Raw genomic sequence first — 13,642 nt, 5'->3', positions numbered from 1 at the left:
GTTGAGTTGTCAACCTTTAGGTTACCAGCTGGTTGCACACGGCTTGTGCCACTCAGGCTCCTTCTCTGTAAAGGCTGAAGCCACGAAAACCCTATGGAAATGTTCTGCTCTGTAATACATGGGTTGCCATGAGTCGAAACTGACTCAACACCAATTGGTTTAATTTTTTTTTTTCGGTGGGGGGTGGTACAAATAGTTTGTGCTCAACTAATTGAAAGGTTAATGGTTTCAATCCAGCCAGCAGTGCCACGGAAGAAAGACCTAGCAATCTACTTCAGTAAGGTTAACCCCAAGTCCATTGCCATGAAGTCAATTCAGACTCATTGTGACCCTATAGGACAGAGTAGAACTGCCCCATAGTGTTTCCAAGGCTGTAATCTTCGCGGAAGCAAAATGCAACATCTTTCTCCAGCGGAGTGGTTCGTAGGTTTGAGCCGATGACCTTTTGGTTAGCAGCCCAGTGCTTTAACCACCGCGCCACCACGGCTCCTTTCAGTAAAATCACAGTCTTTGAAAACTTCATGGCGTGCAAGTCTACTCTGAAACACGTGGAATCGCCATTAGTGGGAATCCACTAGACATCAACGAGTTTTTTTTTTATTCGTATTTTTTTTTTTATACTCCATAGAATGTAAGCTCCATGAGTGCAGGGCTTTGTCTACTCTATTCCGCACTCTATTTCGCAAACCCCCTTCCACCCACGCCAGGATCTCAGCAGACACTCTATGAGTATTTGCTGAATTGAATAACCTTATAAATAACTAGGTCGGTACTCCCCCTACATAATAGCAGCCGTTTTTGGCCAAGATAGGGTGGAGTCTCTATCACGTGACTGACAGTCTCTAGTCGCCAGCCAACCCTCCTGACTTTGAAGCCTGAAACGTCGGACGCCCACGTGGTCCCAGGCGGTGCCGGCTGGACAGACCGGCGGAGGAGGTACTGCGCAAGCGCAGCCATCGGGCGCAGGCGCAGACGCGGCCAGGGTGCGCGGCTGGCGGACGGTTGGTTGCGCGCGGGTCCGGCGGGTGTTTGGCGTGAGCGGGACCGGAGCGGAGGCAGCGAGAGCCGGCGCCATGGTGGAGAAGGAGGAAGCTGGCGGCGGCATCAGTGAAGAGGAGGCGGCGCAGTATGACCGGCAAATCCGCCTCTGGGGGCTGGAGGCCCAGAAACGGTCAGAGCAGCGGCAGCCTGAGGGACCGAGGGTCGGGAGGCAGCGGGGAGGAGGCGTCTGGTGTGAGGCATTCGCGGCCCTGAGGGAGCGGGAGGGTCTAATTTGAAGCGAGGAGGCGGGAATTATGTGCTCGGGAATGGTAGCCCTCCTGAGGGGACTGGAAGGGTAGATTTGGGATGTTTTTGGAAGGTATGTGAAGCAGAAACGTCCCGCTGTGGTAGGAGGCCCGTGCCGAGGGATTGGAGGCTTCTGAACCGGGAGGTCCCAAGGGATCAGGAGGATTCAAACTGAAGGGTGTGGACGCCGGAAAGGTGGAATTCAGGGGACTGGAGGCTTAGGGAGTAAGAGGGGTCCTGGATGCGTGAAGCGGAAGGTGTCGTTCATTCATTTATTCATCCATCCTTAGATAGTGGAAACCTGTTGGGTGCTGGATACTGGGGAGGTTGGTGACTCCAAAAGACATGAACTGACATCCTTGTGGGTCTTGAGGTGTGGGCCAAATTGAGAGAACACGGGTTTTTGAAGAGTTTTGGAGCAAGTTACCTCAAGTGAACGTCTTGAGAGGCTCGGAGCCTAGGGGAGCTGGAGATACCTGAAGAATGAAGAGGTTGCTTGTGTCTGGATATGGGGGTCTTTGTAGAGAGGACAGGACGCTAAGGGTGGGCATATCTTCAGATATCGAAGAGGTCTCCAAAAGAGATGCTTGATCAGTCAACAAATATTTGTTGAGAACCTGGTGTAGGCACTGGTCTAGGCACTGAATATGTATCAGTGAGCTAAACAGATTTCTTGCCCACACAGAGATTACATTCCTATGGGGGAACAATAAAAAAAAAAAAAAAAGGAGTAGTTCCAGACTTACACAGGGTTACGATCTGGAGACTGTGTCCTAAGCCAGCTCTGACCTAAGTCAAATACTTTTTTTTTTTTTAAGTTTTTATTATTGCCTGCTAGACGGCAGTGTTTTGAAAGTAAATCATAACATCGAACATCTGTGAATGAACATCTGTAGATGATAACATCAGCAAATTATGTGCTGCAGCGCTGTATGCAGGACATATTACTAAGCAATAAAATGTACCAAAAAAAACCCAAAACCAGATGGTTGTAATTTGAATACCTCGTAATTTTGGGGGTTGCTTGTATCAGGTAATGCAAGTGTCAGGGAGAAAAATAAAGCAGAATACCAAGACAAACAAACCTGTTGCTGCTGAATCAGTTCTGATTCACCAGGACCCCGTGTGTTAGAGAGTAGAACTGAGGTTTTCTTATGTATAATCTTTATGGAAGCAGATTACCAGGCTTTTCTTCTGTGCCACTGCTGGGTGGGTTTGAACCACCAACCTTTAGGTTAGTAGTCAAGTGCCAACCATTTGTACCACCCAGGGACCTTAAAAAAAAAAAAAAAATCCATTGCCATGGAGTCCATTCTGACTCAGCAACCCTATAGGACAGAGTAGAACTGCCCCATACAGTTTCCAGGGAGCGCCTGGTGGATTCGAACTGCTGACCTTCTTTTTAGCAGCTGAGCTTTTAATCACTCTGCCGCCAGGGGATCAGTAAAGGATGGTGGGGTGGGAGAGGTACTTTGGTGGGGTGATCAAGGAAGGCTTCTGAAGAGGTAACATTGAGCCTGGGACCTGAATGAAGGATGCGGAAGATCCATGTGGCCATCTGGGAGAAGAACCTCCCTGGCGTAGAGAACAGCAAGTGCAGTCCTGGAGACCTGGGCACGCTTGGCAAAGTAGAGGAACAGCAGGGTGGCTAGGATTAAATAGGTGAAGAATAGCTTTTATTCTAAGTGTGCTGTCAAACCATTGTATTGTTTAGAGAGTGGGAGTAACATGATCTGATGTGTGTTTCTAGAAGATCTGTCTTGCTGAGTAGAGAATAGGTTTAAGTGGGCAGAAGTGGAAATAAGGATTTCAGTTAGGAGTCGTTAGGTGCCGTTGAGTAGATTTTGGCAGGAGACTGCTACAGTATTCCATGTGAGACATAATGGTGGCTTGGAACACTAGAGAAGGGGTCAGATATGTATCTGGATGTATTTTGAAGGTAGAAGGAACCGGTCAGATTTGCTGAAGGATTTCATGTTGGGTATGAGAGGATGTCAAGGATGACTCCTTGGTTTTTGGACTGAAGTTCTTTTGGAAGACCGTAGGTTTCTGGGGTGAAGGAAGAATCAGGAATTATTTTTTTCAATTTCAGTTTGAGATTTTGTTATACATCTAAATGAAAACATGTGAGTAGTTAAGTTCAGAGGAGCGGTCTGAGTGATGGGCATTTATGTGATGTGGATGGGTACAAAAATTATTACTTGATCTAAGATAATTGAAAATTTTAAGGGGTGGAGAGATAGGCAGGTCAGGAAAATTTAATTTGAGGAGGTGGGAGCTTCCAGATTGTTCTGGTGTGTGTGTGTGTGGTGGGGTTTACCTCAGGCTTATCTCAGTTTTCTGGGGTCTTCTGAATGGGAGGGAACACTAGAAAGCATTGGTCTGATGGTTGAAGGCAGCTGAAATAGAAGATTGGTAATTAAATGATTGTGAGGATGGTGCAGGACTGGACAGTGTTTCGTTCTGTTGTACAAAGGGTTGCTATGAGACTCGACAACACCTAACAACAACAATTAAATGATGAGAGTGGCTTTTAAGATGTAGGTGGAGTTGATTGATTTTAGGGACAGCTAAAGAAGAATTTTCTTTTTCATATAGGGTCATTGGAAACCCTGGTGGCGTAGCGGTTAAGTGCTGTGGGTGCTAACCAAATGGTCGGCAGTTCGAATCTGCGAGGCGCTTCTTGGAAACTCTATGAGGCAGTTCTGTCCTTTAGGGTCACTATGAGTCGGAATCAACTCAATGGCATTGGGTTTGGTTTTTGGGCATATAGGGTCATTATGGGTTGGAATTGACTCCATGGGTTGGAAGGGCTGGAAAAAGGGTTTAGGTGAGCTGGAGGAAATTTTGAAGGCTTAGAAGGATTGGGATTGTAGGAGATCCTAAAGGGTTGGGGATTTTAAGTGTACCAGAAGGGTTAATCCAAGGGGTTGGGGCAGCAGATAGTTTTATTTGAAGTGGGGTGAAGTTTGTGAGGATTAACCTGGAATGTAGTGAGGGAACTATCAGAGGGGTAGGAACGATTTATCTGAAGAACAATGAAGAATGGTTAGGGGCTCATGAGGGGGAGTTGACCTGAGGAGCCAGTCAAAGTCAGAGTATGGAATTCCTGGGAAGTGGGAGTTTTTCTGAGGGAGTAGAGACAACTTAGTGAAGAACCTAGAAAGGAGTAACCGAGGGCCTGAGAGGATATAAAGGGTTTATCTATAATGTGAGATCTCTACGCTTGTAGACAGTTTCACAGGGTTATATTAAAGTGCTGTCATGTCCACTTTTTTCAGCTGAGTCTCATACTTAGCTCTCCAGAGTAGGAAGGGCAGTGATTTACTCCTCTGTACAGATGAGGAAATGGAGCCTCCACAAAGCTAACTGACTTGCGTATAAAGGGATTTCAGGTGGGATAGGAGGACTCTGGGGGTTGAGGTTACTTTATGAAATGGAAAGCCTAGGAATAAGCAGATGGTATTTTAGCTACTGTTTTGCCTCAGACTGGACCTGTGATCTTGGACCAAGATTGAGGGAGAACTGAGGGAGAGTACCCAAAACCCACTGCCGTTGAGGGAGAGTAGGAATAATAAAAAGGGCCTTTAAGGGAGCTTATACAGTCTGTCGTTGTTAGTTGCCGTGGAGCTCCAACTACTGGTGACCCCATGTGTGCAGAATAAAACTGCTCCAAAGGGTTTTCAAAGCTGTGACCTTTTGGAAACAGATCACCAGGGCTGTCTTCTGAGGCACCTCTGGGTAGCTTTGAACCGTTAACTTTTGGGCTAGTAGTCAAGTGCTTAACCATTTGAGCTACCTAAGGACTCCTTAAATAGTGTAGCCCAAGCCAAGCCAAGCCCACTGCTGTCAAGTAGATTCCGACTCATAGAGACTCTATAGGACAGAGTAGAACTGCCCCATAGAGTTTCCAAGGAGCACCTGGTGGATTTGAACTGCCAACCTCTTGGTTAACAGCCGTAGCCCTTAACCACTAAGCCACCAGGATTTCCTTAGTCTAGAAGTTAAAAATTGGGCCATATCACCCACCAGTACAGTGTTTTAAATTTTTTGAAATTAGTTGCCATCTTTTAAAAATCTAGAGAATTGCCCAAAATTTGGGGCAATTTGAACATCAGAAAGAATAAAGTCTATTTCATTTAAAAATATTGAATCACTTAAAATCCATAAGGCCAAAGGTATTATTCAAGCAAAAGAGAAATAAAAATCTCTTTTGTCTCCTTTGAAGGTGACTGGTGCGCCAACTCCTTACTATGAAAATTGGTAATTAAAAGGAACAAATTAAGCATTTATCCTCTTCTTTTTAAAATTTAATTTATTTTTAAAAAGATACACCTACTTATTTATCACTACCTTGTTATCCAACATTTCACATTTATGACAGTAGTAAAAAATTTACAACCTGACTATTTTGCGCATTAATGACGTATGTCTGGTAGTAACGAACACCGAGGTGTGAGGCAAGACTAACACTGTCTGTGATGGTTAAGGTTATGTGTCAGCTTGGCTCAGCCATGATTCTCAGTGATTTGGCAGTTATGTAATAATGTAGTCATCCTCCATTTTGTGATCTGATGTGGTCATCCTCCATTTTCAGATAATGCCAATTTTTCCTTAAAGATGTGGTCTTTGGAACCTAACCATGTTGATAAGATGGAGTGGGTGTAATTTATTTTATTTTATTTTTGTTGTTGAGAATATACATAGCAGAACATACACCAATTCAACCATGTCTACATGTATGATTCAGTAACGTTGATTACATTTTTCCAGTTGTGCAACCATTCCCACCCTCCTTTTCTAAATTGTTCCTCCCCAGCTAGCATAAACTCAAAGCTCCCTAAGTTTCCTATCTAATCTTTTGAATTGCTGTTGTCAGTTCGATCCCATATAGATGGATCTCAAAAGAGCTAAACCATGGTTTGGTTTTAAGAAGACTTCAGGGGATATTTTTGGTTTAAGGTTTAAAAATTATCTCAGGGCAATAGTTTCTGGGGTTCTTCCAGCTTCCATAGCACTAAGTATCCTCTTTTTTTTTAGTAGAAAGTGTTGTTCATCCTCATTTGATGAGGAAGTGATCTTTGTACTAATAAATGTAACAATAACCATAGAATTAGAATATCTCTCCTTTGCAACTTCTCATGAAGTAATTGATTTCTGACAAAGATCATTAGTGTATACTAAAACCATCATGTGAAGGTTTGTTGGGAAACCTGATACTCATGGAGTAGCCAGATTTTACCCCACAGATCACTTACTAATTGTAAGGAGTGAGCTTATCTTTACAGTAGAGGAGACTGGTGGTTACCACCTCAGCCAAGTGATCACACATAACTCCTCTAAGTTTGGGACAACCTGATGCAGTGTGCCTTCTGTTGTGGTGAAATAACAACTTCATTGTGTCATCTGTGAAGCTTCCTAGCCAAAAATGTTTTACACTAATCACACTTTGAGGGAACAGATGAACAAATTAAAGGACACCATTGAGGTGATAAGAATGTGGGACATTCTACAAAACAGCTGCCCTAGTTCTCTTGTAGAAGTCAATGTCATGGAACAAAACAAGTGACGGTATTGTTTTAGATGAAAAGATTAAAGAAACAGATGCAACGTGTCATCCTTATTCTGACTGGCTCCAGGTTTTTAAAAAAAAGAGAAAGAAAAGACTTCTCTAAAAAACAGGAAACTTGAATATTCGGTCCCATTACATGGAATTTGAGAATTATTTTCTAGATGTGATAGTGGTGTGGTTAGGAAGGAGAATGGCCTGTTTTTAGAGCTGCGTGCCAGAAGCATGAAGTGTTATGGTGTATCTGTCTAGGTATGTGAGTAAAACAAATATGGCAAAATGTTAACAATCCTCATCAGACATGCAAGGGACTGGATAATTGGTAGGAGAGAGATGCTGATGAAGAGTGAGCTACTTTTATCAGGTGGATACTTGAGACTGTATTGGCATCTCCTGTCTGGAGGGGAGATGGGAGGGTAGAGAGGGTTAGAAACTGGCAAAATTGTCGCGAAAGGAGAGACTGGAAGGGCTGACTCATTGGGGGGGAGAGTAAGTGGGAGTATGGAGTAAGGTGTATATAAGTTTATATGTGTCAGACTGACTTGATTTGTAAACTTTCACTTAAAGCTCAATAAAAATTATTTTAAAAAATATTAACAATTCTCTCAGCTTTTCTGTATGTATGAAATTTTTATAATGAGAATTTCGGAAAAATTTTTCCTCGAGAAATCTGGAGATTTCACGTAGAGTTCCTGATTCCTGGTTTCTCTTGAAAAATGGAAAGGTCGACATCCCCACATTGGTTGGGACCTAGTCGGGGCACCTCTCTCACACAGGGCATGTGTTCTCTGGTTTGTCACACTCTCCATCAGTTCAGCTTCACTTGTTGATGTAATTACCTGACCCATGTACTATGTGAGCTTGCATTTCTTGCCATGGTGCCTATCCCGTTTTACAGATGAGGTTCAGAGAAGGGAGCCAACTTTCCCAAGGTCACCAAACAAAACCAAACCCTTTGCTGTTGAATCGATTCCAACTTGTAGTGACACTATAGGACAGAGTAGAACTGTCCCATAGAGTTTCTCAGACTGTAATATTTACCAAAACAGGCTGCCACATTTTTTCGCTTGGCACAACTGGTGGGTTTGAACCACCAAACTTTCCGTTAGCAGTTGAGCGCTTAACCACTGTGCCACTGGGACTCCTTCCCAAGGTCACACGCCAGACTAATGGAAGAACTTAACTCTAAAGTCTCCAATTTCAGACTCATAGCTATTTCCATGACAGCTCATTTTCCACAAGAGCAGCTCATTCATTCAGCTGAATTAACATAGATGTATGAACATTCAAGCTTGCTGCTCTGTATGTTTCAGAATATGTGTGCCAGCAGTTTTTGTGCTGCCTATCACAACAACAACATGTCTAATTTTTCTTCTCGGCCTCAACAGTAATTTATTCCATATCTAATAGTGAGGAAAGGAGGGTGACTGGAAAAAGGGAAGTAGAATATAAACTCCATTAGGGCAAATACTTTACAAAGGTCCAGTAACTAAAATAGAGGTTTGGACTAGCCTTTATTCTCAGTGCTTGCAAGTGTGTAGACATTTAGATATTTGAATGAAATGAAATGGTGTAGTGCAAAGACCCAGGAAGCCAGGAAGCTTGGGTTTAATTCCCAGCTCTTCTATAGCTCTGTGACCTTGGGTGAGTCACATGGTTTCTTGGTCTTAGGTTCCACATCTGTAAAAAGGAGGAGTGACTGTGACTAAAGGCTCTTGCAGCTCTAAAATTTTGATTTTACAAAAAAGGGACAACAAAAACTCCACCCTATTTTCAAATACTCCTTATTTAACACTGTTGCTGTTTGAAAGAACTTCAATTGACGCCATAGGTGCATTTGCCCTGAAAGTGACTGAGCATATACTATGTACATATACTGTTGTTGTTAGGGGCCAGGGAGTTGATTCTAGTTCATAGGGACCCCATGTGACAAAGTAGGACTGCCCCATAGGGTTTTCTAGGCTGTAATCTTTACAGGATTGGATTGCCACGTCTGTCTCTCCTGGAGCCACTGGGTGAGTTTGGACTGCAAGCCTTTCAGTTAGCAGCTGAGTGCTAACCATTGTGTGATCAGGGCTCCTTTGTACATGTACTAGAGGCCAATAAGGTTCCTGGGTGGTGCAAACAGTTAACAGCTTGACTGCTAGCTGAAAGATTGGTGGTTTGAACCCATGCAGAGGCACCTTGGAAAACAGTCCTGGTGATTTGCTTCTGAAAGGTCACAGCCATGAAAACCTATGGAGCAGTTCTACTCTGCACACATGATGTTGTCATGAGTTGGAGGCCAATTTGATGGCAACTAACAACAGCAGCGACAACACAGAGGCCAATAATGGTTGTTGCGTGCAAGCACCAATTATAGCAGTTAATGGTGGGGGCGTTAGAGTTAGGGGGTCTTTGAGTGGTATAAATGGTTAATGTGCTTGGCTGCTAACCCAAAGGTTGGAGGTGGGAGTCTACCCTGCGGCACCAAGGCCTGGTGATCTATTTCTGAAAAATCAGCCATTGAAAACATTATGGTGCAGTGCCCCTCTGTACACATGGGGCCACCATGATGAATCAGAATCAACCTGACAGCAGATAGTTAACTGGTATGTACCCACCTGGGACTCGGGGAAGGTTTCTTAGAGGGCCTGTAACCATTGCCATCGAGTCGATTCTGACTTACAGCGACGCTATGGGACAGAGTAGAACTGCCCCATAGAGTTTCCAAGGAGCGCCTGGTGGATTTGAACTGCCAACCCTTTGGTTAACAGCTGTAGCACTTAATCACTATGCCACCGGGGTTTCAGCAATTGGATGCAGTGCTGGGAGTGCTCACTTGTCTATGCCAAGAAATATGGAAGACAGCTTCTTGGCCAACTGACTGGAAGAGATCCATATTTATGCCTATTCCCAGGAAAGGTGATCCAGCCAAATGTAGAAATTATAGAACAATATCATTAATATTACATGCAAGCAAAATTTTGCTGAAGATCATTCAAAAGTGGCTGCAGCAGTATACCGACAGGGAACTGCCAGATTCAGGCCAGTTTCAGAAGAGGACGTGGAACCAGGGATATCATTGCTGATGTCAGATGGATCCTGGCTGAAAGCAGAGAATACCAGAAGGATGTTTACCTGCGTTTTATTGACTATGCAAAGGCATTCGGCTGTGCATATCATAACAAATTATGGACAGCATGGCGAAGAATGGGAATTCCAGAACGCTTAATTTTGCTCATGAGGAACCTGTACATAGATCAAGAGGCAGTTGTTTGGACAGAACAAGGGGTACTGAGTGGTTTAAAGTCAGGAAAGGTGTGCATCAGGGTTGTATCCTTTCACCATACCTATTCACTCTGTATGCTAAGGAAGTAATTCGAGAAGCTGGACTGTATGAAGAAGAATGGGACATCAGGATTGGAGGAAGACTCATTAACAACCTGCGTTACACAGATGACCCAACCTTGCTTGCTGAAAGTGAAAAGGACTTGAAGCACTTACTAATGAAGATCAAAGACCACAGCCTTCAGTATGGATTACACCTCAGCATAAAAACCATCACAGTTGGACCAATGAGCAACATCATGATAAATGGAGAAAAGATTGAAGTTGTTGAGGATTTCATTTTACCTGGATCCCTAGTCAACACCCATGGAAGCAGCAGTCAAAAGACCATTGTACTGGGCACATCTGCTGCAAAAGACCTCTTTAAAGTGTTGAAAAGCAAAGGTGTCACCTTGAAGACTAAGGTGTGCCTGACCCAAGCCCTGGTATTTTCAGCTGCCTCAGCTGCATGTGAAAGCTGGACAAGGAATAAGAGCGAAGAAGGAGAGTTGATGCCTTTGAATTGTGGTATTGGCGAAGAATATTGAATATGCCATGGACTGACAAAAGAATGAACAAGTCTGTCTTGGAAGAAGTACAACCAGAATGCTGTTTAGAAACAAGGGTGGTGAGACTGTGTCTTACATACTTTGGACATGTTGTTGGGAGAGATCAGTCCCTGGAGAAGGACATCGTATTTGGTAAAGGACAGGATCAGAGGAAAAGAGGAAGACCCTCAATGAGGTGAATTGACACAGTGGCTGCCACGATGGGCTCGAGCGTAACAAGATTGTAAGGATGGCTCAGGACCGGGCACAGTGTTTTGTTTTGTTATGCATGGGGTTGCTATGAGTCAGAACCGACTGGATGGCACCTAACAACAACAACAACAAGTTAACTGGCATTAGAGCTGAGTTTGAATTTCACTTCCATAACTTCTTAGTCCCGTAACCTCCAATATATTCTCTGTGCTTCAGTTTTCTTATTTAACAAATGGGGCTGATAGAATCTGCCTTACAGAATTGTTGAGAAATAAATATTACATGTATAGCGTTTATACATAGAAAGCAGTTAATGCATTATAATCACAGTCATTTGACAAGTATAAGTCATTAGCAATAAAAGAAGGGAAGTTGTGTGGCAAATGGGTTGAGAAAAATTAGGCAAATGTCGAGCAGGAGTGGGGGGAAGTAATTGGACAGTTGCCATGCCAAAATGGTTTTAAGAACAGGTTATAAAAATTTAGAAAACCGTACCTTTTAATGAAAGCCAAGTTTCCATTTTATCACCTACACCATTTCTCTCTGTATTTGAGGTTCTTACCGACTCGACGGCACTGAGTTTTTTGAGTTTAATACTGCATAGTTGTGAAGCATAGTGATTACTTGTATGGGCTCTGAAGTTATACCAGCTCTGTGAGCTTAGACAAGCCATTTAGCCTTTGTGTCTCAGGTTCCTCGTTTGTAAATGAGATGATAGTAATACCTACTTGCTTTGTTTGTGGTGAGGGTTGTCTATTACTGGATTTGCAAGGCAGCAAAAACTGTAATATAACTCTAGAGTACTGTTCGTTGATTAGCAAATTCTGTTTGGAGCAAGGCGTCAAATAAAGGTAGTGTTAAAACAAAAGTCATGTAAAGTCAGTAATAGAAATTGATCGAAGTATGTTAAATACACGATTTGCAAATTGGGGTAACATTTTGACTGAGAAGAACTTCCAAAATTCTTATACCAATTTTTATCCGCATTGCTGTGGAAAAAAGTCAGGAAGAATTTCATACAGCTTTGTCTCCAGGAACGATTAAAAGTAATCACTAATTTATCCTAAACGTAGTTCCCAGCCTTACCTTTGAAGTCTGTTTCCCAAAACTTACTGAATTCTTCAGAGAGCACAAGGCCCAAACAAAACAGTCTTCCTAGCTTATCTGGACCATTGTTTGACTCAAAAGTGGCATTTAGAAACCAGTTTTTTCAAAGCTCATGTTTCAAAAGGACACGTAAGGGGAATGGCCTATATCAGTTACCCCAACTTCCATGAAAACCAGAAATTTGAATTCCAAAATATTAAAACTCTTTCATTAGTAACTTCAGTGTTAGGGGATTAGGAAAAAGTGCTAAGAATTTATTTTGCTTATTTAGCGCTTATCATGTGCCACGCACTGCTGTAGGTGCTTAAGAAATATTTGTTTAATCTTCCTGACAGCCCTGAGAGTTTGATCACCATTATCATTCTCAAGAGTGCACAGGGGCAGAGCCAGGATTTGAACACCTTGAAGATGAGGAGGAGGTGGCAGTAATTTTGTCTTAGACAGGGTTCTTTCAGGCAGGCCAGGCTCAGGCTCATTTGCTAATCTGTTGGCAAATCCAACTGGCTCTACTTCAAACTTTATCTCAAATCCATCCACCTTTCTTCATTTCCTAGTCCAATCCACCCGCCATCGTCTCCTGTAGACCACCTCAAACATCTCACTGGTCTCCCCTGTTCCACTCTTTATAGTTCATCCTCCACACAGCAGCCAAAGAGAGTAAAAAAAAAAAAAGAGTAAATCACATCACATCGCTCATTGGTTTTAAACCCTTTGATGATTTCCTTTTACATTAAGAATAAAATTCAAAGCTTATGTTATTGCCTTTTATGCTCGGCCATGCCTGACGTTGCTTCTATCTCCCTGGGTCACTCCATTCCAGCTACTTAGATCTTTTCTGGTCCTCGAATATGCTAAAAAGCTCCTTATGGCCTCCGGGACTTTGTGCTTTCCTTACTTGAAATAGTCTCACACCACATTTTTTGTGTGGCTCATTCTCCCACAGTAGACTCTTAGTAAATGTGGTTTGAATGTGATTTTGATAGTCTTAAAAATTTTTAAAGATGAGTGGAATTCATTCCCTTTGACTTAACTTGTACTGTATATTGTGAATTCCAAAGATTGTGATATAAAGACTCTGGTTTTTTCCTGGGGTGGCGGGGGGGGATGGGGGGGTGGGAGGCAAACCAGTTGCTGTTGAGTTAATTCCAACTCGTGGAACCCCATGTATGTCAGAGTAGAACTGTGCTCCATAGGGTTTTCAATGACTGATTTTTTGGAAGTAGATCTCATGACCTTTCTTCTGAGGCACCACCCAGGGAGTCCTCTTTCCTAAGAAAATCCGAAACCAAATCCATTGACGTCAAGTTGATTCTGACACACAGCAGTCCCGTAGGACACAAGTACCTCTGCCTCCTGGGGTTTCCAAGGCTGTAAATCTGTACGGAAGAGACCGCCACTTCTTTCTCCCACAGAATAGCTGGTGGGTTCAAACCATTGACCTTTCATTTAGCAGCTGAGTGCTTAATCACTGCTCCACCAGGGCTCTTCCTTCCTAAGAAAGGGAGGGCAAATCAACAAATATTTTATTTAGGACCTCCTGTATATAAGGCAGGAGCCCTGGTGGTGCAGTGGTTAAGCACTCAGTTGCTAACAAAAAGGTGGGTGGTTC

General features: G+C 43.2%; 1 protein-coding gene across 1 annotated transcript in view; it reads left to right on the top strand.

The window, feature by feature from the left end:
- Nucleotides 1-956: 956 nt before the first annotated feature.
- SAE1 (SUMO1 activating enzyme subunit 1) overlaps nucleotides 957-13,642 on the top strand; it is an 86,297-nt gene continuing 73,611 nt past the window's right edge. Inside the window, exon 1 of the mRNA XM_049900352.1 lies at nucleotides 957-1,171. Within this exon, the coding sequence (XP_049756309.1) occupies nucleotides 1,074-1,171 (98 nt within the window). The 5' untranslated portion in view covers nucleotides 957-1,073. The remainder of the gene's footprint in view (nucleotides 1,172-13,642) is intronic.

The sequence above is a fragment of the Elephas maximus genome, chromosome 11, assembly GCF_024166365.1.
Source record: "Elephas maximus indicus isolate mEleMax1 chromosome 11, mEleMax1 primary haplotype, whole genome shotgun sequence".
In the NCBI taxonomy this organism is placed as follows: Eukaryota; Metazoa; Chordata; class Mammalia; order Proboscidea; family Elephantidae; genus Elephas; species Elephas maximus.
The sequence above is the reverse complement of the archived record's forward strand: the minus strand, read 5'-3'. Positions and strand labels throughout refer to the sequence as shown.